Consider the following 27613-nt stretch of genomic DNA (forward strand, 5'->3'; position numbering starts at 1 on the left):
TTAATTAAAACTGTACCCTTTAATTAAATTAGTACAGCTGCGTGGGATCACAGTGGAGGAGACCTCACGAGGTCATGGCGTCCAACCCGTGCTCAAAGCCAAACTAGCCCGCCGTTTCCAGCAGTAAGTTACCTAATGCAAGCAAAAAACAGGACTATGTAGCACTTGGAAGACTAACAAGATGGTAAACCATCTTGTTAGTCTTCCAAGTGCTATATAATCCTGCTTTTTTGGTTCAGCTGCACCAAACTAATATGGCTGCATCTCTATCACCAATGCAGGCAGACTTTCTGAAATGCATGGGACTGCCCTTCCCACCCAGGGGCAGTTTAAACATACCCCGAAGGCCAAAATCAAAACGGGTGGAAGTTTAGTGACTCCTATGGGGGGTGTTTTACCCGAAAGCGGAACGAGCTGGGATTTGAAGAACACAGCCCGGGGCAGAGAAAGGGAAGGCCGCTTGCGCGGTGGGGGAATTGCAATCCGCGCACCCGGTGGGTTTTACGAAGAGGGTGCTAATCCCCATATGCAAATCCAGCTCGGGAGCCCGACTGGGCGGGCTGGCTGCAGAGGCCGCTCCCGGGAAGGGGATGGCGGGGTGGGCTGAGTTCAGGCGTGTTCGCCCTGCTGGGGGGTTCTGCAATGGATGCCCCGGCGCGGCCCCCCTTTGCTGCAGGGCGGGCTGGGGTGTGACGGCTCTGCCCAGCGCCCCGCACGAGCTCCCTGCGGCGCTGGGCCCGGGGGGGGAGGGGAGCGCGCGGCGGCTCGGGCTGCTCCGCCGGGGTCGGCGCGTGGCCTCCGCTCCCGGGCTGCAGGTCGGCGCGCGCCCTTGTCCGCTCCTTGCTCTGCCTGGGAGCCTTCTGGGGGCGCCCCGCCCCGCAACAAGGGGACAAGGAAGGGGGGAGGGGCAGCTCCCGTGGAAGAGAGGACAAGAAGGGGGAGGGGTAAAGGCCCCTCCCTTAAGAAATGGGGCAAGAAGGCGCCTCCCAGAGCAAGTGGGGGTGAAGAAGGGGGAAGGGCAGCCCCGTGGAAGAGAGGGCAAGAAGAGGGAGGGGTAACCCCCAAGAAATGGGGCAAGAAGGCACCTCCCAGAGCGATGAGGGGGAGGGGCAGCCCCTGAGCAAGGGGGTGAAGGGAGAGGGAGAGCACCAGAGCAAGGGGGGGGGGGGTCCCAGAGGAAAGGGGTGTGTTTGTGAGTGGAGCCAAGTACAGAAAGGAGGAGATAGGAAAATAACACAGGGATCAGGGTGGGCCTTAGGGAAAATGGTGCCCGGGATAAACTTGCATTGTGGCACCCCTTTGGGCATGATGCCCCCATGCCCCCTGCGGCCTAAAGGCTCCCAATCCCTTCACCCTCATCCTGCACCCCTTGCGAATAACCCCTGCTCCCTTCCTGTGCCCTAACTCCTACACTGTGCCCCGAAACCCTGTACTGTGCCCTCGTCACCCCATTCTCTGTGCAGTGCCATCTTTGCCCCAACCCCTGCCCTTCCTGCCATAGGCAGAGAGTTATATGGGCCTGAGATCTACAGGCACCATGAATATTCAGAGCGCGCGGGGGAGGGGGGGAGGTTGGTTTTATAATGGGACATCTACTGTGTGTCCAGGTTTTTGTAGTGTCCTACAGGTTTCTGTATATTACCATTCCTCATATCTGATTTGTGTTGGTTTATTCATTTCGGTAGGGACTGTCCAGTTTGGCCGATGTATATAGCACAGGGGCATTGCTGGCACATGATGACATATATTTGTGATGTGCACATGAATGAGACCGTGATGGTGTGGCTGATCTGGTTAGGTCCTGTGATGGTGTTGCTGGTGTAGATATGTGGGCAGAGTTGGCACCGAGCTTTGTGGCAGGGATTGGTTCCTGAATTAGAGTTACTGTGGTGTGGTATATAGTCGCTGGTGAAAATTTGCTTCAGGTTGGTGGCTTGTCTGTGGGCAAGGACTGGCCTGCCTCCCAAGGCCTGTGAAAGTGAAGGACCATTGTCCAGGATGGGTTGTTGATCACTGATGATGCATGGGAGAGGTTTGAGCTGAGGACTTTAGGTGATAGCCAGTGGTGTTCTGTTGGTTTCTTTGTTGGGCTTGTCTTGTAGTAGGAGGCTTCAGGGTACATGTCTGGCTCTGTTAATCTGTTTCCGCACATCCTCAGTTGGGTATTGTGGTTTCAAGAATGCTTGGTGAAGATCAAACACCTACAAGATCTTTTGGAAGTGCTTCGTGGAGCCTGGGGTCAGCTGGGGACTGAGTCCCCTGCTGACCCCGGGCTCCATGGCTTTGAAATGGACTTCCCACTGGCCCCAGCTGTACAAGTTCTGCCCCAGTAGGGGCTCTTGTACATTTCAGAGGAGGAATGCGGAAGTGCCTATCAACTAGTTGACTAGTCAAAATTACATTTTCATCAACTAGTCAATTAACCGTGTTTTAACATCCTTACCTCGAACGTGGTGCTGGGGGGAACTGGCTTTTAAGCCAGCTCTCCCCAGCACCGGCTCCTGTTCCACTCTGCCTTTTGCTGCCTTTGATACCGAGGCAGCAAGGGTGGGGGGAGTGAGTAGTTGAGTACTCAACTACTCGCTTACATCCCTAATGGGGGATTTAATCTATCCCTATATTGACTGGGTACATGTCATCTCAGGATGGGATGCAGAGGTAAAGTTTCTTGATACCTTAAATGACTGCTTCTTGGAGTCTAAAGGGCAGTGGCAATGCCTATTCTGGCTAGACCCCTTATCCACTGATGTATAGTCATCCCAGGCCCCTATTAATTTTTTACATATCCCAACAGATTTCATACTTGAGGTCTGCTTAAATCCCATGCCCTGGCTCCAGAGGCAATTCTTAAATGCAACAGAGTTTGAGCTGCTTGCAGCTTTGCCGTTGGGGCAGGGAGTTTGTTATAAAAAGAGGGAGTCAGGGTGATTAAGAATAACAAAAGTCTGGGCATTCAAGTCATTGAAGGATCGTTAGATCATCATAAAAACATTACTGGATACTCTATTTAAAAGATGGGGGGGAAGAGTTGGAATGAGTGTTGTGCTGCAGGGATTTGCATTTGGATCACTGCTGCTAAACTTATACATGTTCTTGAAAAGGGGTGACTAATCCAGAGCTGACTGCAAAGAGTTAAAGGATTCTCACAAAGCTGGGTGACTGGGCAACACAAGGGTAGATGGAATTCAGTGTTGCTACATGCCAAGTAATGCACATAGAAGAATACAATCCTAACTATAGATACAAAAATGATGGGGTCTAAAATATCTTTCTTGAGTGGTAACAGCTATCTTGAAATCATTATGGATAGTTCACTGAAAACATCTGTTCAATGTGCAGTGGCTGTCTAAAACCGAAAAAGCTAACAGACTATTGGGAATCATTACAAACGGCATATTGCCTATATATGTCATGATATGCCCACCCCATCTACAAAAGATATATTGTATTTGGGAAAGGTACAGAAAGGGCAACAGAAACAATTAGGGGTAAGGAACAGCTTCCATATGAGGAGAGATTAATCAGAGTGGGACTTTTCAATTTGGAAAAGAAATAACTAAAGGGTAGCAGGATGTGTTAGCGGCCTCGCAAATCATGAGTGGTGTGGAAAAGTAGAATAAGGAAACATTATTCATTCCTTCACAAACTTAACACAAGAAACTGACCCAATTAAATTTATAGGCAGCAGATTAAAACAAGCAAAATAAATTATTTTTTTACAGTCAACCTGTGGAACTCTTTACCAGGAAATGGTAGAAAGGTCAAACCATAACAGGGTTCCAATAAGAACAAAATAAATTCAAGCAGGACAGGTCCATCAATGCCTACTAGCCAGAATGGGTAGGGATGGTGTCCTAAGCTTCTGTTTGCCAGGAGATGGGAATGGCAACAGGGAATAGATCATGATGGTCGTCTCTCCTGTTTATTCCTTCTGAAGCATCTGGCATTGACCACTGTTGGAAGACAGGATACTGAGCTAGAAAGACCATTTATGTGATCCAATATGGCCATTCTCATGGTCTTATATAGAGCTGAAATGTATCTGCCCCCTTGCTGTAACCCACTAGATCCCATTCCCCTTCCAGAGCTGAGATCGAGCTTAGGAGTCCTGATGAGGTCTGTCTCTCTCCAGAGAGTTAATAATGAAGTAAGAATAGACATAAAGGCTATGTCTACACTTGCGGCTTCTTGCGTGAGAAATATGCAAATTAGGCTAAGGGTGGAATATCGCCAAGCCTCATTTGCATTCTTAATGAGCCATCATTTTTGCAGAAGAGGCTCTTGTGCCAGCAGGAGCCGTCTACACTGCCCCTTCTTGCGCAAGAAAAAGTCTCTTGCGCAAAGCCGCTTCGCCGATTATTTTCAGGAATAACGGCATTGCACAAGAGGGGTTTTCTTGCGCAAGAAGGGGCAGTGTAGACAGCTGCTGCTGGCACAAGAGCCTCTTCTGCAAAAATGGCGGCTCATTAGGCATACAGATGAGGCTCAGCAATATTCCACGCTTAGCCTAATTTGTATATTTCTTGCGCAAGAAGCCGCGAGTGTAGACATACCTCAACACTGCTGAAGCTGCTGTTTTCAGTCCACTCATATATGCTCTCGCTCTCTTCTTCCTCCCTCCCTCCCTCAGTTATGGCATGCACATCATCCCTCCCCCACCAAAATCTGAAATGGCCCCCTTGCCTTAGAGGTACACAAAAATATATGTACAGGCAGTCCGCAAGTTATGCGGATCCGACTTATGTCAGATCCGCAGTTACGAACGGGGTTTGCTGCCCGTCTCGCTGGTCTCCAGCAGACCAGGGAGATGGGGAGCAAAGCCGCGGAGCACGCGGGCAGCGGACAGCCCAGACTTGCCGCTGCTGTCCCGCTGCCGGCGTGCTCCGCGGCTTTGCTCCGCGTCTCCCTGGTCTGCTGGAGACCAGCAGACCAGGGAGATGGGGAGCAAAGCCGCGGAGGACCCAGGCGGCGGGACCGCGTGTGTCTCGGTCCCCCGCCCGCATCTCCCTGGTCTGCTGGGGGGGGGGGGGGTGCAGCTGGTATCCCCCCCCAGCAGTCCAGGCTTTTCTCCGGATGCCTGTGGTAGAGCAGCTGGGGCGCTGCCGGTTGGTCCCGCAGCGCTGCTCTGGGCGCTACTGGACCAACCCGGTAGCACCCCCGCTGCTCTGCCCCAGGCGTCCTGATTCAGCCGCTGCTGGTCAGTTTCAGCAGCGGCTGAATCAGGACGCCTGGGGCAGAGCAGCTGGGGTGCTGCTGGGTTGGTCCAGTAGCGCCGAGGAGCGGCGCTACTGGAGCAACCCAGCAGCACCCCAGCTGCTCTGCCCCAGGCGTCCCCAAGTCAGCCGCTGCTGAAACTGACCAGCGCTGACTACAGGAAGCCCGAGGCACAGTTGCTCTGCCCCGGGCTTCCTGGAATCAGCCGCTGATCAGTTTCAGCAGCAGCTGACTTGGGGACGCCTGGGGTTCTTAAGTTAAATCTGTATGTAAGTCAGAACTGGCGTCCAGATTCAGCCTGTTGAAACTGATCAGAGGCTGATTCCAGGAAGCCCGGGGCACAGCAACTCTGCCTCGGGCTTCCTGTAGTCAGCCGCTGGTCAGTTTCAGCAGCTGCTGAATCTGGACGCCAGTTCCGACTTACATACAGATTCAACTTAAGAACAAACCTACAGTCCCTATCTTGTACGTAACCCGGGGACTGCCTGTATAGTATCATAAGCTTTTGTAGGCAGTTGCTTATGTATATTTTTGTTTGTCTCGATGGGTACATCTACACTTGACCCCTAGTTTGAATTAGGGAGGCAAATGAAGGCAACTGAAGTTGCTAATGAAGCGCGGGATTTAAATATCCCGCGCTTGGTTAGCATAGTTGCGGCCAGTCGCCATTTTGGAAATTGACTAGCCCGATTTAACTAGCCACATATAAACGCGGTAATCAGAGAAAAACTCTTTAACTCCAATTAACTGGTACTCCTCATATAATGTATTGTATGACACTACATATCACTATGGGCAGCGCATGGCGTGTACCCAGATCACTAAAAGCACTAACACTAAAACCATACTGAACATAATTTAAGCTTTCTTTGATCTTGCAGTGCCTCAGCATCATTGTCATCAACTTCAAGTATCATTGTAGGTGGAGAAAGTGTAAGATTTTAGGCTGAATCTGCAATGACACTAGGACATACCCTGGAATAAATTACCCAGCTTTTTTGAATAAATTCATGTTTTCAGTTTACTTGTCTTCAGCCTCTCTTGCATAAAAGTAGAGTACAAGATGTGTAATTGCATAACCTCCCGAGCAGTATACTAGTCCCTGTGACGGCGCATTGGGGGTCCCCCGTCTCCTGCACCCCGAAATGGCACAAACAGACTGCACCAGCCGGTGGAATAGAGGAAGTTTATTGCCTCTCCAGGATACAGCACAGCACAGATGTAATCTGGTCACAGAGCTGGGCTAGGATGCCTCAGGCCCCCTTGAGATGGGGGGGGAGACTGGGCCCCTAAACTCCAGCCCCTTTCCCTAGGCTGTCTCCTCCATGCTCCCAGACAGCCACTAAACCAACCCTCTTCCAGCCCTGCCCCCCAGCCAGGGCAACACTCCCCCTTCCTTTGTTCCTCTCCATGGGGGGTATCTGGTTCAACTAGTTTGGCATCACCTTTGCATAGTGAGGTTTTCCCTGCTGGGTCTTGCTCCAGACAGCAGAGGTCACCACAGCCCAGCAAGTACCCCCGCTACGTCACAGTCCCAGTTACTAGACTGAAGATTTGGATTGGGAGACATCAGAGATGCTGGTTAATAGAGCCTTTGGTTAAGTGCTGGATTACACAGCTTTTACTATATAAAAAGTCATGGGAGGGGCAGTTTTGTGCTGGTCTAGGGGATAGTGTCACCTTATGCAGATTGAATGGGTACCTTTGTTGCAGATGTATATGTGTTAGTGTACCTGTAGTTCGTATGGGGCCTTTGCTACTGAAACAAGCCCGTGGTCTTTCCTTCTAAATCAGTGTGCTGCACTCTTGGCTCATTCAGCTAACACCAGAGCCCCAAGAACAGCAGCATTAACAAGGTAGCAGCCTTAAGAACACTCCATAGCACTAACATCGCCCATCAGCAGAAATGCAAGTGCACAGGGGACTTTATCAGCAGAAACTTAAGCATCTGTAACTTAGGCAGCTGCTGAGTAGGGTTCATGATGAGCTACATTTTGGATTTATGTGCCTAAATCCCTTCATGAATCTAGCCCAATGTTCATAACTGAAATAAGTGGTATGAGTATGCTTGTAGTGTGGGCACCTTTAGTGGAATTTATTGTAGATACTTTACACTGTGTGCTTCCTTTTGAAGTAAGGATCTCTCAAAACTCTTGCATCAATGGATCACACTGAGCATGTATTTATTTTTACATTTTTATTAGAGAAGTTGAAAGTTTCATCTCAGGATTGACAATAACATTCATCTCTTTTCATTTAATTTGTTTATAGGACTATATAGAATTGGTTTGTACAAGCATATACAACAACCTAATTGGTGCTTAGTATAATTAAATCAGTAATCTGATTTGTTCTAAACTACCCGTTTTCCATGCAGTCTCCTTTGTACTGGCAGCATGGGCAAATTCCAAGCAGAATGCTTACATGCGTTCTTCTGCAATATAACTACAGCAAACATGCAAATTAACAATGTAGCAAACAGTTTTTATATTTAACAGACATAAAAAGGTTATTCCTGATATGAAATTCTGAAAATCTGCATAAATACTTCTGTGTAAAATTAAATTAATTATGTACTTTTTTTTCAACTAGAACTTGAAGTATCAAGAATGCCCACATAATTCATATACATATATATAGATAGATAGGTCTTGTTACGCTAAACGGCTTCAGAATTAATCAAATATTTGGTGCCATACATTTAATTTGTATTTATTGACTAATAGACTGACAGACTGTGGTCATACGGTTGGCATTTAAGTCGTAACTGGTGACTGTATCACATGCAAACATACTTCTAGTAATTCAGCTTACTAATTTTGTCACGTGGCAACATTTAGGTGATTTTCTACAATATTGTGATTTAAAGTGTATAAATACTTTATACATTGTTCACAGTTACAAACTTTTGCCAATCGCCATTTAACAATCTTTAAGATACAATGAACTCTGATATCTGGGATCTGCAGCAATAAGATCAAAATGCAATTTCTGTACAAGCAACAGATGATGTAAACTTTGCTTAAAGTGCCTAACGCATAATTCCTTTAACTGGAGAGCACTGATTTGTTTTGGCACAAACAATGTATTTCTACCATGTTAAACACTTGAAAGACTTTTACAGAATGTCCGCTTCTTTCAGGAATGATAGAGTTGATATGGCACTTGCTATTACCATAATCTGTATGTGGAAATGTTATCCCAGTGTGTTTTCTGCTGATGAATTTATAGATCATTGTACTTTCCAATATATGCAGTTAATTTTCAATTGCTTACTGTTTGCTGGAGCTCAAAAATGTGTGTGAAATAGAAAAATCACCAAGAAGAGACTACATGTGACTCCTATTATTTAGTAGTACAGGCAGTCCCCGACTTACGCGGATCCGACTTATGTCGGATCCGCAGTTACGAACGGGGCTCCCCCGGAGGACACGGACTGCGGGACCTCGCGGTCCTGCCGCCCGTGTACTCCGGGGCTTTCTCCACGTCTCCCTGGTCTCCCCAGAGTTGCTCTGCCCCGGGCTTCCTGGAATCAGCTGCTGATCAGTTTCAGCAGCAGCTGACTTGGGGACTCCTGGGGTTCTTAAGTTGATTCTGTATGTAAGTCAGAACTGGCGGTCAGTTTCAGCAGCGGCTGAATCTGGACGCCAGTTCCGACTTACATACAGATTCAACTTAAGAACAAACCTACAGTCCCTATCTTGTACGTAACCCTGGGACTGCCTGTAGATCCATTTACAAAGCTTGATGTGCTGAGTGCCTCCAGGCTCACAGCATCTTGCAGGATTGGAGCCAATAAAATAACATATCAAGCATGAGAATTAAAATGGTAAATTGCATATTGTTTTGATGATAGTTGGGTTGCCATCTGGGCTTATGTTAAAAAAAAAGAAACATGGAATTTGTATTTTAAGGGGATGAGCCTACAATCCTGACATAGGGGCGGGGGGCGGGGGAAAGGAACCCATTAAGATGAATGGAATATTTTCAGGATAGGGAATACAGAACTGGGCTTTAAAATGTTGTGTGCCTCTTTTTAAGTGTTTTGCTCAACAAAGGAATTTCAGTACTCAATGTTAAAGAAATATGCAAAACCTTAAGACTTAGTGGTTTGTGTCTATACTTTGTTTGAGAACAGGAGGGAAAGAGCCAAAAGCCCAGTTTTCCCCTCTCAGCAATGGATGGTTGGAATTTTACAGATACGGGATTTCCTGGCTTCAGTTTGCATACTGGAGCTTTAGACCACTGTTGCTGGCCTGCGATCCATCTCTGCTTCCAGCTTCACCATCTGCTGCATCTCCTTTGCCTGCAACCCAAAATAATTGCATCATTTCCTCATGAAGAATCATACTAAAGCTTGTGCTCAAAATCAAATCCATTTTCAGCACAATAGTATCTGCGTGGATTATATGTAACAAACACTGGAGAAACATGATAATTTTTCCCCTTCAGAAAAATATCTGCGTATTTTCAAACGGCAGTGTGATTTTTCTGCTTTTGCTTCTCAGTTACATTACGCTAGCAATCACTTCTGATCTTATCTTAGGATTTATGGGTCACTTTTCAAAGAAACACTTGATAAAACACATCTCAAAGCTTCACAGTGTGTGGAGAAAGTCATGTTGTTTCTGACTGAATTGCCTGTGGAGATGGGACAAGTGTTGTGGAGTTACTCACTGTGCGAGCCCTGGCTGAGTTTGGACTGGTTGGTGTTGCTTACTGAGGTTCTGGAGTTATTTGGGAAATTAAGCTCTACTTACTACCTGTGAGCTGGACCCATTTCCTGCTGGGGAAGGCAGTAACTGATGTGAAGGATTATGGACTTAGTGAGGGCAGAGATTGTTGACACTTTCCTTAAGGTGGCCACGATGGTTTCACCTCGCTTAATGATTTTGGCTGGTGGCGCCTCTGCTTTTATTGCCTCAAGAGTAGGCTATTGCATTGTGCTCCACATAGGGGCTACACCTGGAATCTGATGCTGGCACATAGACACACAGCCTGTAGCAGCCTATGTGTTAAGCAATCTGTTTCAATGCACATTTTGTGTTGGCTGCCTCTTAGGCTGTAGGTAAGGTTAAAGGTGTTTTTTATATATATACCCTTGGCAGTTCTAAACTGCTTGAGAAACTACCCCCTCTCCCCATGTGGCACTGGCAAAGCGGGGTTCTGAGATGCTTCGGTTAGAAACCACTCAATTCAAAGAGTGTGGAAAGGCACTAACTCCTGTGCATTTTCCATGAGGGCCCTTCAATTTAGGAACTCCCTTATCATCTTGATCCAAAATCACCTGAATGTATGTCCAGTCTATCTTTACAGCCAGTCTTCGGGGGAGAGAGGATGTCTTATAACTGGCATATAGGGAGGCGAGGACACTTTGTCTTCCTCAGTAGGAGTGTCTGTTCTGCTTTTGCTATACAGGGAGGAGTGGTTGCTGGATTTGTCTTACTGTGTGAATTGGGTATTCTGATCAGTTGTAAAGATGCCCATCATTTGGATAGGCACTCATCTAAATACATAAAAGAAGTTACATATTCTATACATGCAAACAGGCGTTTCCATATGTAAAATTGCCCAAATGAAGGTTCAAAACAGTCATTTAGATGCCCCGTTACCAATTTTACAAAATTAAATCTGGGTTTGTGTAGGTGCCATAGACGGACCCCCTCTTTAAACTGTTAGTTCTGTGCATTTCGCCATCACATGTATATTTAGCTAATTATGACAACATCAAAGGCAACTATGTGAAATATTATGAACACATTTAAATCTTACTTTACATTCTTATGACTTTAAGTTTGAAATCAAAGAAGAAAACTTTCAAAATAAAAATATGGAAACATAACATTAAAACATGAATCAATGTGCACAGCCTTTTCTGAAATACTGGAACTGATTTGCTGTGTTCATTCTGCGTGAGAGAATTCTGCAAGTGAAAATGAAATTCCAACTAAAATGCAAACTCTTAGACATGTCAGTTACTGAGCTATAGATGCAAGTCATGTCAATCTGAGGTTTTAATGTGGTTTCCCATACCCTAATATCTGGATCCACATCTTCAAATCCAAGTCAATGAGGGGTTGGCAAGCTTTGGTCCATGACCCATCAGGGTAAACCTCTGGTGGAGCACGAGACATTTGACTTACATTGACCATCCACAGGCATGGCCCCTGCAGCGCCCAGTGGCAGTGGTTCGCTGTTCCCAGCCAATGGGAGCTGCAGGAAGTGGTGGCCAGCATGTCTTTGTGGCCGCACCACTTCCCACAGCTTCTGCTGGCCAGGTACAGCAAACCATGGCTACAGGGAGTTGCGGGGACCATGCCTGTGGATGCTCTATGTAAGCAAAATGTCTCGTGCCCCACCAGCGGCCTCTCCTGATGGGCCACAGACCCAAAATTGCTGACCCCTGCAGTAAATTATCAGCTGAAGATTTAAGCAGGTCATTAAATTCGGCAAAACTGCACAACTGGATGTTTAAATGTAACAAAGATATTTTATCACTATCGAGATAAGGGGTTACTATGGATTTCTTATGAGTGATAGTTATGAGGAAGCTGTAACAGGAAAGCTACAATCGTGTGAATGAGATTCCCAATAGATGGAAGCCTCTTTTCTTTAGCCACTAAAAAGCTATTTCTAGCTATCTAATATATGTCTTGCTATTTTTAGCGTGCCTTACTTTTATTCTTATGCTAATACATGTGGAAAATCGGGCTCTATCAGCATTAGCAGTTAGTCATATATGTGTCAACATTAAAATTGTTTCCTTAATCAGTAAATGCTTCTTACAGACACACTTTAGAATTTCAAGCATGTCTTTAACTACTGATAATATAACAATACAAATCATTCTCTCTAAAGGAGTCCTGTTCTTGTTACTGTAAGAATGTACTTGTGGGTCTGAGATGCTAGAGCATAAAATACGGTTACTATGTCAGACTCTTAAATATTTATTGTGCATAAATATTAACAGTGCGTTCATTATGATCATAGTACTTCCCAGTGGTGGCAATTACAAAGAGTACGCCAACGATAATGATTTAATTTAGAAGGAAATCACACTGAAATAGTAGCTTGTTTAGTATAGATCAGTCCTACCTTGGGTTTGAGACACAGCATGACAGGATTTCAAAAGCTGTTTGTACAAAAATAATAACATCAACATTGAGTAGTACAACATGAAGCAAATAAAATGAATGAAAACTGAGGTGAGTTTGAAGAATGAATTTGAGGGAAAAAACACACAAAACAAAAGTCTAATAAGTGTGAGTGCATAATTTATGCTGAAGTGAGTTCCTACTCATGGGAGTATTTGTCTGCACTGTAGGTCTATTATGAAAGATATCTTCAACCAGCTTGACATGGAAGGGATATTTAAGACCTTGAAAAGTTTTGATCCAGTTAACTGGAACACACATGCCCACGAGCCAGATATTAGTGCTCTGGGCCTTATTCTCCTCTCACTCACACTAGTGTATGTCACAAGTAAATCCACTGACATACCGTAATGGAGGTATACTAGTGGGAAACAACCATGACGCCAGCATCAGTCTCTCAGAGCCTTTTATAAGAGACTCTAAGATCAAGTCCATGTAGAACAATTAGCATTGAGGCTACTTTCTCAAGATGAGCACTCAAACCCTTAAAAGCAAGGAATGACAGAGTTGAAGCTAAAAGCTCCGCTGCTCCCTTGTCCTTATAGTGGGATGGAGCCAAAGCCCATGGAAGTCAATGGAAAGAGCCTCAGTGACTTCAGTGAGCTCTAGATCAGGCCCCTTCATCTCTTTGGCTATGTCTAGACTGGCCAGTTTTTCCAGAAAATCAGCCGCTTTTCCGGAAAAACTTGCCAGCTGTCTACACTGGCCGCTTGAATTTCCGCAAAAGCACTGACGATCTCATGTAAGATTGTCAGTGTTTTTGCAGAAATACTATGCTGCTCCCATTCGGGCAAAAGTCTTTTTCTGAAAAACTTTTGCGCAAAAGGGCCAGTGTAGACAGCAGAGATTTGTTTTCCGCAAAAAAGCCCTGATCGCGAAAATGGCGATCGGGGCTTTTTTGCGGAAAAGCGCGTCTAGATTGGCCACAGACGCTTTTCCGCAAAAAGTGCTTTTGGGGAAAAGTGTCCTGCCAATCAAGTCGTGCTCTTCCGAAAATGCTTTTAACGGAAAACTTTTCTGTTAAAAGCATTTCCGGAAAATCATGCCAGTGTAGACGTAGCCTTTATGTTGTCCTACAATATTTTGTCAATTAGTACAATTTACGCTGCCAGGGAATTCTCTCAACCAGCCAGATTGCAGTGATGCTGCAGTCACTGACACACAATTATATATTTTTCCTCATTTATTCAGACTACTTTGCACTAGATGGAGGATGATCCAACTGGGGTGGAAATTATACTTCCCTTGGGTAAATCTAGCATAGTGCATCTGCTTCATCGGAAGAGTTCACGCTCCGGAAAATTAGTGAAAAACTCAAGAAAGAAATTCATAATCCTTGAAGGGGACAGCCATTAAATCCAACTTTTACTTCTCGCTCACCTCACAGGATTGTGCTGGCAGAGTCAGCTCCACCACAGGGGAGGCAACTGCCCTTGAGCCTGGCAATACAAAGGGGCCCTTTAAATCACTGTGAGAGTGCTGTGCACCATGCTCTGGATAGCACTGAGGGCTGGGGGAAACCACTCTCTGCATGGCACTGACAGCTGTCTAGCCTCAGCTCCGCCCCTTCTGCCTAAAGCCCCACCCTTTCCGGCAGTTTGGAGCAGCCCCCCACCTCCCTCCACCATGCCTAGAGGCCTGGTGAGGAACCACTAAGGAAACAGAGATTTTTCCCACCAGGAATAAAATTCGAATTTATCTCTAAGACAATTGCAATTTTTCTTCTTACCAGCAGAAAGTAACATGGTATTATAACCAGAGGACGGCAAAGTGGTTCTGATAAAACCCTGGAACTATCACCCATCTGTAGACCAGGACACCCAAACCAAAACCTTTTGAGGTTTTCAGATATTTTGAGCATTTTTTTCACTCTTATTTTCCATCCAGGACTGGAAACAGATGTGGCAAAATACTGAAAGAAAGAGTTTCTTTGAGGTACTTCCAGAGGTGGCTGACAAGGCATGTGCTGGAATTCGGGGAGACTTCCCACCTAACCGTCCAGTCTCATGAAGTTTGAACAAGTTGGAGGATGAGATTTGGATATGCAGTCAAGTTTAGATGCTTATCTGAACCACGTCTGAACGCCATAGCACTTGGAAATCCTTCCAGTCCTTCATTTTCCACCCCGAAATAGATGAGTGGGCAAAAATAAAAGCTGTTTGGAGCTAATTTCATTGCCGAGTGGCAGTCAGAAGAACCAGGGGTGTGTCTAAACAGCAACTGGGAGGTGTAATTCCCAGTGTGGGTGCACACACCCATGCTAGCTCTGCTTGAGCTAAGACCCAAAAATAGCAGTGTGGCTATGATGCCACCAGCTGCATCTCAGGCTGACTGCCAAGTACAATTCTCCTGAGTCTCCTGGGTACACACTCGGGTGGCTAGCCCTAGCGGCTGCAGCCATATTGCTCTTTTTAGGTGCTAGTTTGAGCTTATTTGGTGGATGTACATCTGCCCAAACTGGGAATCACACTTCCCAGCTACTGTGTAGATTAGTGGCGCTCAACCTATTTACCATTGCGGGCCACATACAACACTGTGTGGGCCTGAGGATTCATGTAGGCCGTAGCTATGTGCTGATTGAGCCGCAGGTTGAGAACCATGTGGATGTACCCTATGAGTGGAATTGTACTCTTTCTCTTTTAAATTCTCATTCACTTTTCTTTTAAATAAAATACCTGCTCATTCTGTTTCTCCAAGACTTCTAGATGCTCAAGCTGAACTTTTCTCAACTGATCCATTTCCTTTGACTGCTTCATTGCCAGCTATAAACAACAGAAGACAATACAGGTGACACGTAACACACATTATTTTGTCTACATGGATAGTTTCTAAAAATATTATTGGCTGGTGTTCACCGTGTTGCACAAAACATTAGGAGAAGGCATGGTCACTGCTCTGGATTGTTTATGGTTGAACAGAGCTAAAATATATACCAGAGCAAACTATTTCAATTCATGCATCATACTAATGAGTTATACATACTTTGCTCATGTTACTTTAACTCTGCTTAGGATTTTGACTTGTATGTGTCAGAAAACAGAGACAAAAATTCATTTGATGAGTCAATTCTCAACTCTGGTAAGTGGAAAGGGGAATTCAGATAAAATGCCCACAGATTTCAGTCAGAATTTAGAAGTTCAGGAGTGGGCTCCGTGTCAGCTTGATGATGAAGAGAGACCTTGAAATTCAGTTTAAAACTGACTCTGAGGCTATGTTGAGACTGCACTCTTATTGGAAAAAGCTAGGCAAATTGTGCTCCGCAGTTTGCGTAGCTTTTCCTGATTGGTTTTTCGGAAGAGGCTTTTCCAACATTTTGCCCCGTGTAGAGAGGGCCAAATGATGGAAAAGCCTCCTCTTTTGGACGAGCTTAGTGAAACGAGGAATACAGGGCTCCCCGAAAGAGCGCATCTGCTCTTCTGCAAAAAAAAGTGGAAGAGCAGATGCGTTCCCTGGACACGGCAGGGTTTTTCCGGGATACTGGAGGTACCCCGGAAAAACTCCATAGTGTAGGTATACCCTAAGTCTCTAGTTTCTTAAGCTAGTAGAAATCGTCAATGTCATTGGAATGCGATAACTAAAGGGTACATTCAAAATGCTGTACAGAAGCTGGAGATATAATTCCCCAAAGAGGTGAGGTTCCAGTTAACAAACCACATACACACACTCTGGTTTCTCATCAAAATTAAACTTACCCTTTTTCTCTCTTCCAGAAATTTTTTAGTGTTGCTGCTGTTTAGTTCTCTTACTCGCCTAAAAACAAACCAACAACAAAAGGATTTTGAGCTTCAGGATTTATTAAGAAGTCCAAGAGACAGAATGACCTGAGTCAGTGATAAGGAGAAGTTAATTGAGGGGATTATTTTGGCACACGCTACATTAGACTGAGTAGTTCCACTGAAGTCAGTGAAACTAATTGAAGAGCAAGACCCTACTCCAGCCCTAAGTTATTACATTATGTTCAATATTTCTGGCTATCTTGCATGCTGTGGCGAAGATGGTTTGAAAAAACTGACCAAGATTTCTGTGAACTAAGTTTGGTTTGATCCCCATCCTAGAATTTTCCATTTAACCGAGTTTGTTTTATTAATCCTTGTATCTCCTATTGCACTCTGACCTTAAAAATGCTTCACTACAATACAGGTTGAATCTCTCTAGTCTGGCACGCTCTGGTCCGGCATGATTTTAATTAGCCAGATGTCCACTTATCATGGATATGGCCAAGTTTTCCATGGTCCCATAAAGTTTAACAGCCACCAGTGCTGGCTCTCAGTGTTCTGTGCTTTTACTTAGCTCTACTGTCTTCTAAGAGCCCAGTAAAGCAGTGGAAGTGTTGATAATGCTGCTAGACAATACTGACCTCCTGTGGTCAGGCAAATTCTCTGGTTCAGCACCGGTCAGGTCCAGAGGTCCGGACTAGAGAGGTTCAACCTGTAGTTTAACCAGCTCCTAGTAGTGTTTAACAGTTCTTCTCTACTCTTGCTAAAGATTCCCATGCCTATGCCTCGTAGGACCACATAAGCTCTTTTGGCTAAAGTATCACATTAGGAGATCATGTGATAGAAATGTAGCCGTGTTTGTCCTGCATTTTGCTTCAGCTACCCCAGACTATGTAGCACTTTAAAGACTAACAAGATGGTTTATTAGATGATGAGCTTTCGTGGGCCAGACCCGGGTCTGGCCCACGAAAGCTCATCATCTAATAAACCATCTTGTTAGTCTTTAAAGTGCTACATTGTCCTGCATTTTGCTTCAGCTACCCCAGACTAACACGGCTACATCTCTATTACTATTCTACAATTGCATCTGTAGCTCATAGGGCTAACCCACTTGCTTTGCTATATCCTTTTTATGAGTTTACGGATTGTTTTTATTATAATAGATTTATAAATCTAGTGTATTTTGGCAGGAACAGAACTTACAGGCCACATCCCATGTGATGATGAGGAAAAGCAAATTAGACACAGATAATAATGGTAAGATGAGGCAGATTAGCATACTTATATTTGAGATCTTTGGCCCATATTAGTGGCCAACCAATTGCCCTCTATAAACTTAACTGAACAGGTACACTATAAAGAACATAGAAGTAACCACTACCAAACTAGTTCAGGCCAGAACTAAGGGTACGTCTAGACTACATGCCTCTGGCAACAGAGGCATGTAGATTAGGCTACCCGACAGAGTAAAATGAAGCGGCGATTTAAATAATCGCCGCTTCATTTAAATTTACATGGCTGCCGCGTTGAGCCGACAAACAGCTGATCAAAATACACTAGCTGATCAGCTGTTTGTCGGCTCAACGCGGCAGCCATGTAAATTTAAATGAAGCGGCGATTATTTAAATCGCCGCTTCATTTTACTCTGTCGGGTAGCCTAATCTACATGCCTCTGTCGCCAGAGGCATGTAGTCTAGACGTACCCTAAGAGATCTGAGAATGAGCTAATGACCACTATAATATGTCTGAATATACTAGCCTATAGAACAGGGCTACCCAACATGCAGCCCATGGTGCGGTTTGGGTTTACGCAGGGCTCAACACATGGCCTGTGGGTGGGATCCTTTGAACATGGCCTCTACTGGGAACACACTCCACAACTGCGAGGCATCTCCCCGGCAGGGTGAGCATTGAAAGATGCAAGCAGACAGTCTAGCTGGAACGGACAGGTACAGGGTGTTGGCATTTCTAGCCCTCAGTGAGGAGGAGCCGGGAGCATCAGGGCATTGTGTGAAAGAAGCTATTTCCATATATTTGCATACACATTTACTTGTATATGCAACCACACTTACATTGTGGCTCTCAGCATGTGCTATGAGTATTATTATGGCCTCCAGGGCTTCCAAAGTTGAGTAGCCCTGCTGTAGAGTAAGCATACTCTGATGATATGTGGGTGAGTCTGGACATGGAGGACGGGCACAAAGAGCTCAGGCTCTATGCAAGGAACAAACCACCATGTTTAGTGAGTGAGTTTTAGTTAGGTTTTAAATTAGCTTCTCTTGGGTCTTTCTGTAGCTTTCTAGCTGTTTGGCTTCTCTTAAGTTCTTCATCTTTGAGAACTGAGGAACCTGGACCTGCAGACTCTGTTGGCATGCCTGCCCCAAGGCTGGTCTTTTGTCTTTTATCGCCAGGTTATCAAGGAATCATCCGAGTATGTTAATCTAGGAAGTTTTACAGTGAATTATACCACATGTGCCTCTACAACAGGGGTGGCCCGCCCATTCTGGGCAAAGAACCAAGATATCAGTGGATCGAGCGTGAAGAGCTGGGACAAAGTTGTTGATAAAATAATAAAATAAAATAAAAAAAGACTGCCTCTTTGGCCACATCAGGCTCCCGCCAGCTGACACCATCTTTAATGGCCGCGCTGGATGGCTCCCCTGCTCCCGTGAGCGCTGGGAGGAGAAGGCCATTTTTGGGCTCAAGAGTGGCTTTAGGAGCCGTGGGTGGGATGAGTGAGGGGGCTACGTGAGCTGCACCCTTCCGGGGGGTGGAGGGAGAAGAGCCGCATATGGCTCGCGAGCCGCAGGTTGGTCATGGCTGCTCTAGAACAATATTGTTTCCTTTTTCCTTCTGATTATTTTTCCCTTTGATGACTATTCCATTTATCTCCATAAAAGACTTGGAAGCTGTATTTTTGCTCTCAGTGTAAGTGTTCTTGTTATACATCCTGAGGATCCTTGAAAAACTGAGTGGCCTGATTATGGGACAAGAACCTTATCTTCTGATTACATTAATTGGTGAGCCTATAACCCATAAGATATAAACCTATAAGATAATACCATGAATCCCCTTAAATCAGGAACTAACATTTAGCCATACATTAGTTTGCTTGTTCCCAGTTTGAGCCAGTGAAGTGTCTTCTTTATTTTAACACTCCCCCAAATTTTGGGTCATTTGCAAACTTTATTAGTGATGATTTTGTTTTCTTTTAGGTCATTGATGAAGATGTTAAATAGTGAAAGTCTAAGAACTGATCTCTCTGGGACTCCAGTGGAAACAGACCCATTCGATGATGAATCCCTGTTTATAGTTGCATTTATGACCCATCATTTAGCTAATTTTTAATCCATTTAATGTGTGCCATGTACTTTTTATATTCTAGTTTCTAAATCAAAACATCATGTGTACCAAGTCACATGCCTTACAGAGGTCTATTATGTCAACACTAGTACCTATAGCAACCAGACTTGTCATCTCATCAAAAATATGTAAAGTTAGTTTGATAGGATCTATTTTTCATATTTTATAGTTATTATTTACATTATAAAAATATATAATTAACGTTTACATACAATGCATATAAAGAATTCTAATGAGCTGACAAAAATAATTGAAAGAGCTGAATTAGACTAATTGCAGAAGTCTAAGGGTGTGTCTAGACTACAGAGTTTTGTCGACAAAAGTGGACTTTTGTCGACAAAACTATACCTGTGTCTACACTACCGCTGAGTTCTGTCAACATAACGTAGACAGAACTCAGCAGTTTTGTCGACGCTGGTAAACCTCATTTTACGAGGCATAACACCTTTTGTCGACAGAGTTCTGTCGACAGAAGGTGTTGTTGCATCTAGGGTTTTGTCGACAGAACTGAATGTAGTCTAGATGCTCTTTGTTGACAGAAGCTTTGTCGACAGTATCTGTCGACAAAACTTCTGTCGACAAAACCCTGTAGTCTAGACGTATCCTAAGAGAGCAATGTCTTAAGCTTACTTTTATGCATAAACACACATCAGTAATGCAATGTCATTAGCAGATGGCTTTCATAAACCAAGGGTTTTGGCAACTCTTATCCAGTTTGTACTAGAAATCTGTAAAGTGCCACTGTTCATACATACAGAAGGAATAAATTCAAGCTCTAATATCCAAATAGTTCAATGAAGAGGAGGCAATAGAAGGAGAAAACGTTCAACTATCTAGCAAGTCCAAAGCCCCAAAGAAACCTTGAAGGCTCATGGGAAACCATCATATGAACACTGCTTCCACCTGTGTATTCGAAACACTTTAGATTAAAACAGAATTTTAAAGAGCTACAAAAACAGCCCCCAACCTCTGGAAAATGCAAGAAATCTGAAATTTATGTCTCTGGTCGCCTAAATCTGGAGCTCAGACTTCAAAACTAGGGATAGCTCTGCCAAAGGTGCAGTGAAGACATGCTGCTTGGCTTTTCTAGGTTCTGGCCTCTTGGGGTTTGGAGCCCACTAACAGGGAGTATTGGCCAGGTTTCTAAGACCAGTCAGCCAGCACCGGGTGAATGAGAAAGCTGTGGTCTGAGACAGGCAGATGAAAACATGAACAATACTACACTGTCAATAGAAAACAACCCCGGCTTCTCTATCCCTCATACCTTTTTTTGCATCTCTCTGCCAAAACTGGTTCTCCCTCTTACTAATCTCACACTGAACCCCTTTTCCCCCCAACAACCTCCTTCCCATCTGCTGCTCCCTCTGGAATGCCTGTTCCATTTCTCAACCCTGCCAGGAGAGGGCAAAAGTGAAGGTTCTGTGCTACCTTTTCATTTCCCATTCCTCTAGTGGCACTACCTCTCCTGCTTCTCTGAACCCAAGACTCACCCAAAACCAGACCCAAGTTTCAACACTGCCTTCTCAGGGCATCTCTAACAACCCTAATAGGTAACTGTAAGCAAGTGATACTGCATGACATTTAAAGGGCAAAAAAGCAGATCAGTGAATAAAAATTAAGGGCTTATTTCAGGAAATACTTTCATATACATTTAACTTTATTTGTGTAATTAGTTCCATTGTAGCCAATGGCACTACACATGGGTGTGAAGTTTGCTCCTTTGTTAGTATTTCCAAAATTGGGGCCTACACTATAAGATCCACAACAAAGAAACAAATACACACTGCCCAGAAAGAGCCATCCAAAATATATACAGCATAACAGACAGAAACACAAGCCATTTCCCACACATCATAGCATACTTTAGTCAATGTGAATGCAGATCAATCAATTATTCCTCCTCATACATGGATCTGACACTTACCTCTCCCTTTCAGCCTTATTTTTAATAGATTTATCCTGGCTTATGGCTTTGCTGTTTTCCATAGAAATTTTAGCCTGGTTAGCACGCATTTCCTTGCTTTCCCTAGGGCAATATGAACAATAACATTATAAACTGAAATGTGATTGTTAATGGTTGTAAAAGTTGCTTATTGATACCGTTCTATATAATAGTTAAAGTTGTCCCTGAAGTCTTAAAGAAGTAGAAAGAACAGACTCTATAAAGAATGTCTTCTTCCTACTGGACTGTAATTTGTTTGAACAAGCACTTACAAATCTCAGGGGGGTCTAAGGAAAACAATTTGAAGGAACAGTTTTAAGCATTTTACACTTTGAATTAAACAGGCTATAAAATACACTACTGTCTCTATAGTTTATACCATTTGACTGAGTGAGAGCTATTATCAGTAATTTAAGAAATGTGACTTGCCTTTTAAAACCACAATAAATTTACAAAAACTCTGCAAGAATGTCTAAGTAGAGTATGACTAATATTAACACTGGATAGTTCTGGCATATTTTTCTTATTTGATGGTGTAACTTCAAGAAGTGTTGGGTGGAGGTTGATAAAGTTATAGAAAAAACAATTGCAACACAAACATCAGAGATGACAAAAAAAGAAGTTAGGAAAAAAGTCTTTCAAAAGTGTTCAGCTCCAGTCTAATGCCTCGTCTACACTAGCCGCCACTCCATCGATCTATGCAACTTCAGCTACACAAACAGCATAGCTGAAGTCAACATACTTACTGCAGCGTCTTCCATATGGTAAGATCGGTGGGGGCTGCTCTCCCTTCAACTCCAGCTACTCATCCTGGCGGAGTACCGGAGTCAACAGGAGAGCACTCACAGATCAATTTATTGTGTCTAAGCAGACATGATAAATCAATCACTGCAGCATCAATAGACTACACAGTGGAAAGAAGGCCTAACTCCCACTGCCTCAATGGGGGCAAAGTTGTGCTAGCACTAAGCATTTTAAAAAGAGCTATCTAGATTTCAGAAGGCTACAATTTTGAGTAAATAAGATGAAGCTGACTTGTTTGCATTAACATTCTAATTTCTCTTTAATAAAAGTAAAAATTAATAATTAAGAATAGCTGTAACATCCACAGGCTGCAACAAAGATCAGGTGCAAGGTGCGATACTGCCCACAGTTTCTGCCCCACAGATTTTACAGTCCTATCTGTAATAATTCCAATCCACTCAAGAGTTTCTTTTAAGGTGTCTAATGCTTCTAACCTGAGGATCTCAAAGCACTTTACTAACAGAAGCCTAATTAAATTTTACTGTGCTCCTGTAGGGTAAGTTTTCTTTTCTATAATTTACAAATGGGGAAACAAATGCACATAGAGTTGGACAACTTTCTCAAAGTCACACATGAATTCTGTGGCACAGCTGCTGCTTTTTCTGCCCTCAGAATCCTACTGCAATTCTTTATTTGCGACACCACACAGAGAAGACCAGGAATTCAAGTGAAGAATCTGCAGCAGGAATGGAGGAGTTCCTATTACAAGAAACATTTTATGTAAATTTCTGTTGTAACAAAAGAGGTCAAGAGAATTAGGTAACCTATGGTATGTGCACATTATTCACGCATTTGTTGCTAGATAGAATGTTTTTTTCAAAGCTTTCCATCAGGCATCAGTGAGTGTTTAAATATAGCACAGATCAAATGATTATATATTAATAGAGGGTATTTTAATTATTTTGTTAATATTAAATGGAAGGAGTATGACAGACAAATATTGCTAAATTGCTTGCGTGTAGTAACATTTTTTTTCTTGCAAAATCTAAATTAAGTTTACGAACTGTCCTCTCAATTTCAAATATTTTATTGTTGGTGAAAGACACGAAGCACTAACTAATGTTCTTTAACTTTGCACCATGCTTACTTCACATATTTTCCTTCAAAGATGAATAAAAATGCAGCATTTATTTCTCCACGACCTTATACTGTGAAGCATTTTTAAAGAGGAATACAATGTCAATATAGAGCTCAATGCCACAGTATCATAGCAACAATAAGATAGAATACACTTCACAGATATTATGCATTCTATCTAGGGCACTTCTTATGAATACGCTCATAACACTAAATAAGCATTTATCTTCTGTCTTCAGTCTGAAGCATGTAACAACATACTGTCTTAACAGCAGTTATAGAATAATTCATTTTTTATTTACAGTGCTTTTGGAAAATGTAATATGTAGGTGTTCAAATTGAACATGTTGATTTCAGGTTCAAATTTCACTCTCATCCCTTGCATTAACATACAAAGGGCTGGATCAGGAGCCTCTTGTGCTAGATGTCATACCAGTCCCTATACAGCTCCTTCCCCGAGAATATATAATCTACTTTGTAATCATTTTGACCGACTCAAAGATTTCTTTGCATGCCTCTAATTCTTCCAACCTGAGGATCTTAAGGAACTTTCCAAACAAAATATCAATTAAAGTCCACTAACGTCAATTAGCAGATATTATCAGTATTTTATCCTACTTAATAATGCAATTTGGTGCTTTCTGAATAATACTGCTCCACTCACATGCTGATCTCTTCTTGTATTACAAAATACTTTTGTTTCTCTCTCCCTCTGACTCATTGCCAACACATTCACCTGGGATGCATTTTAGTCAGAAATGTCAGTGTGAGTCCTAGATTCTCTAATTTCTCAAGTGCTCTACACAGCATCTCTAATTCAGTAAAGTTAAACAGACAGAGCCAAAGGCAGATGGACTCTCAGAGATACCATGCCTCATGGGGTACATCTAGACTACAGGGTTTTGTCGACGGAAGTTTTGTCGACAGATACTGTTGACAAAACTTCTGTCGACATAGAGCGTCTAGACACATTCAGTTCTGTCGACAAAGCAAGCTGCTTTGTCGACAAAACCCTGTAGTCTAGACGCAACCCTACAGGCAATAACACCTTCTTTCGACAGAACTCTGTCGACAGAAGGCATTATGCCTCGTAAAATGAGGTTTACCAGCGTTGACAAAACTGCTGAGTTCTGTCGACGTTATGTCGACAGAACTCAGCGGTAGTGTAGACACAGGTATAGTTTTGTCGACAAAAGTCCACTTTTGTCGACAAAACTCAGTAATCTAGACACACCCATGGAGCTGGGAGACCCCAACCTCTCAGTGTTCAATGGCATTCTTCAGATAGCAGTTATAAGCATTTTCTTGTTTTATGCTTCCCTCTTTGATTCTGCTCAAGCCCAAGCATAAGCTGTAATTGTTTTTTCCACCAGGAGTGGAAAACGTTCAACTTGCTAACAGATCATTTCAGATTACCACTCTCTCTACTACCGCTCTACCCGGTCCTGATAGCGATTCAGCATGTCTCATTACTCTAGTTAATAGATAGAGGGGCTGAAAGAATGGCAGGCTGTCAACTGCTTCTTCTCTTCTCAAGATGATCCTTTATTTTCCATGTGGCTTGCTCAGCTGACTTTTGGAAGTTACATGTACTCCATGCATTCTGTACATTTTACAAATGATGAAGTATGAAGTCCCTTTTGGGCATTATTAGGAACAATTCAGTATTTCACATTCTGGTCTGTGGACATGCATATATGTAAGTGTTTTATATTTGTGTGAGGCAGGAAAATCCCTAATCTTTGTACAAATGGATTGGATAAAAATCCCTGGGTGAGCGGTGAGCATAAAAGGGACAGCAGCAAACAAAAACAAAAACATTTGGAAGGTGATTCCTAAGTGGGATGGCACAGAACATTATTTAAAATTTACTCATGCACAGAAATCAAGGTGTTGTGCCTGGCATCCGTGAAAAATCAGAGCAGCACTTAGAACAGTAAAGTACACATAACAACGATTTGAAATGAGACATTCAGCATTAAGAACTTCTTTCCAAAGATGCTTCCGAGCCATTAAAATACTACAGAGATGTGAAAATTCTAAATCTAAAGCTTTGAACTGTGAGGGAAGGAAGAAAAAAAATAAATTTCCATAGAGCCTCAGTGACACGCATGTTTTCTTGGTAGACATAATATCTACCCACACCAACAGCTTTGGTCTAATGTCAATAAGAGAACAAGGGAAGTAAGTATTGAATTGGAAACAGAAACATTTCAAAAGAGATTAGAAGAAATATTCCTCCAGGGAAGAAACTATAATTTAGCAAAATGGCTATGGTTCCTTTCTGAGTTGTTGCAATAGCATAACAGAATACCCCAAAGGCTGCTCTAACTTGTACTAGGGACTGAATCTTGCCCTGCTTGGTGCCAGAACTAGGATCTGTAAAACAATGTAATTTTAATATATTTCACAATACATTAAAATATCTCAATATAAAATACACAAATATATCCCCAAACAGGTTGAATAAATGGGCTAATTTGGAGAGGAACATGAAGATGAACATAGTAAAACCTTTCACTGAGACCATTTCCTTGGTTGGATGGAAAGCACAGAGATCTCACCATGGATTCTGGCTTATGCTATGGTACTACATTATTTCATTCAGGAATTTTGTTACAATAGAAAATAATCTCATTTAGTTTCTGTAGCTGAGAAGTCAGTCATGGTTTTGGGGCTTCCTATCAGATCAGTGCTAATGAAGTATTTTTAAAAATAGTATCTATTAAGTAACATCATATAGTTGTAGACCTCCTCACATCATAGTCTGTGGAATGAGATAATTCTTCTGCTCGCTATTGTTTTATGTGTGTAACACTGAGGATTACGATACATAACTCCCTTAGTAAAGTGCTTTGAGATCTACTGATAAAAATGCTATATCAGAGATAAATAATATTACTATTTGCATTTAATTTAAAGTAGACAGTGAAGTTAACTATGAAAGCAATGACAGTGCTGGCATGCAGCGTTTTCTACATACTGGAGATTACAACATGAGGTTTTACTAAAACAACATGCAACTGTGAGGTAGTTACACAGGAAAAAGTGATAACTGTAATGTTTTCATGATCTCATCCCTCACGGGCTTCAGCAATAAGGGAATACTATTTCTGAGCCTCCTCCGCCAATAGCTCCTATCAACTTCAAAAGGTAGTTTCAAATGCTCAGTACCTCTCTGGTTCAGACCCTTTGAATTCAAGCTCCTTAGCATCAATGGAGCTATAACAATTTTCTTCATCCCATTATCTTGTAATTCTTCCTTTGATAACTTATTTTATTGCTGTGGCACTATGTCCTGGTAAACCCATTGTCAGGGCATGGGTTCTAGGAAGTCAAGTGATAAAACTAGGCTGCTCACCTGTCATGAGAAAACTTTAGCTGTTGGGTTTGTTGCTCATGAGCATTAATCAGCAGTTTTTTCAGTAGCTCACACTGCTGGCTGAGATGCAAATCACGGATTTCTTGCTCTTCGGCACTGTGGGTGTTGATCATCTCTGACCACTCTTTAGTATGCTGGGCGACAATTTCTTTTACCTGCGGAGAAAGAGCAGTGACTATTGTGTCAGGACGTCTCACAGTTGTAACATAAGATTCATCATGAATACAGTGGAGGTAATTTCAAGATACGTACAATAATCTGACAAAACTAAGTTGCAAGAAATACATTACAGAAGCCAAACTGCTCCACACTGACATGAAGCTACCGGGGAAACTACAGTGCATTATAAACACCAGTAAAATGGACTCTCTCTACTAGGGCTGTTACCCTGCTGCTCTCGGTAAAATGATAGAATTAATGTCCTCAATTGTATGACAATTCTTTTAAAGCATCCTGTAATGTATGCTTCATTATATCCAACTGCTACACCTTCTTGGCTGCCACAAAAAATATAAAATCAAAGAAATCAGAGATGAAGAATACCTAGTGGGATTGAATGTCTCTACGGGCTAAAACAGCCTCTGGTTTTGTGGAGAGAATCTTATTCACGCAGTAAGTTTTTTCAGAGAAATCCTGTATTTAATATACCCTGCATCTGCAGATAAGCTACATTGCTGTGTTTTATGCTCATTAAGTCAGCAGGGAATCTGACAAGTATTCTTTTCCTGTGCCGCTCGCAAGACTCAGAAGAATAATAAGATTAAAGTTTTGGAAAGTTCCCAAGAGACAATGTGAAGAAGGCTAAACCCTCAGAGTTGTTATTCTAATAGTATATTGTACTCAATGATTTAGAAAACTAATAGAAAGATATAACTTATTATCCCTTCATAATTAGCTAAGCAATTTTGACAAGCTACCTTCTTTTCCATAAATGCACACAAAGAGCACCTCACAAAAAAAA

The 27613-nt window shown here is 43.0% G+C and overlaps 1 protein-coding gene across 17 annotated transcripts in view; it reads right to left on the reverse strand.

Moving 5' to 3' along the window:
- Positions 1-7382: 7382 nt before the first annotated feature.
- PLCB4 (phospholipase C beta 4) overlaps positions 7383-27613 on the reverse strand; it is a 329261-nt gene continuing 309030 nt past the window's right edge. For 15 of the 17 annotated variants that reach the window (XM_075925710.1, XM_075925695.1, XM_075925700.1 and 12 more), the window contains 6 exons: positions 26632-26807; positions 21372-21473; positions 16061-16118; positions 15044-15130; positions 12310-12346; positions 7383-9520 (listed from right to left, as the gene is read on the reverse strand). In XM_075925710.1, the coding sequence (XP_075781825.1) occupies positions 9432-9520; positions 12310-12346; positions 15044-15130; positions 16061-16118; positions 21372-21473; positions 26632-26807 (549 nt within the window). In that variant the 3' untranslated portion in view covers positions 7383-9431. Of the gene's footprint in view, positions 9521-12309; positions 12347-13385; positions 13808-15043; positions 15131-16060; positions 16119-21371; positions 21474-26631; positions 26808-27613 lie in introns of those variants that run through there. The other 2 variants (XM_075925708.1, XM_075925709.1) reach the window with 2 other exon arrangements.

Source organism: Pelodiscus sinensis, chromosome 3 (genome assembly GCF_049634645.1).
Source record: "Pelodiscus sinensis isolate JC-2024 chromosome 3, ASM4963464v1, whole genome shotgun sequence".
Taxonomy (NCBI): domain Eukaryota; kingdom Metazoa; phylum Chordata; order Testudines; family Trionychidae; genus Pelodiscus; species Pelodiscus sinensis.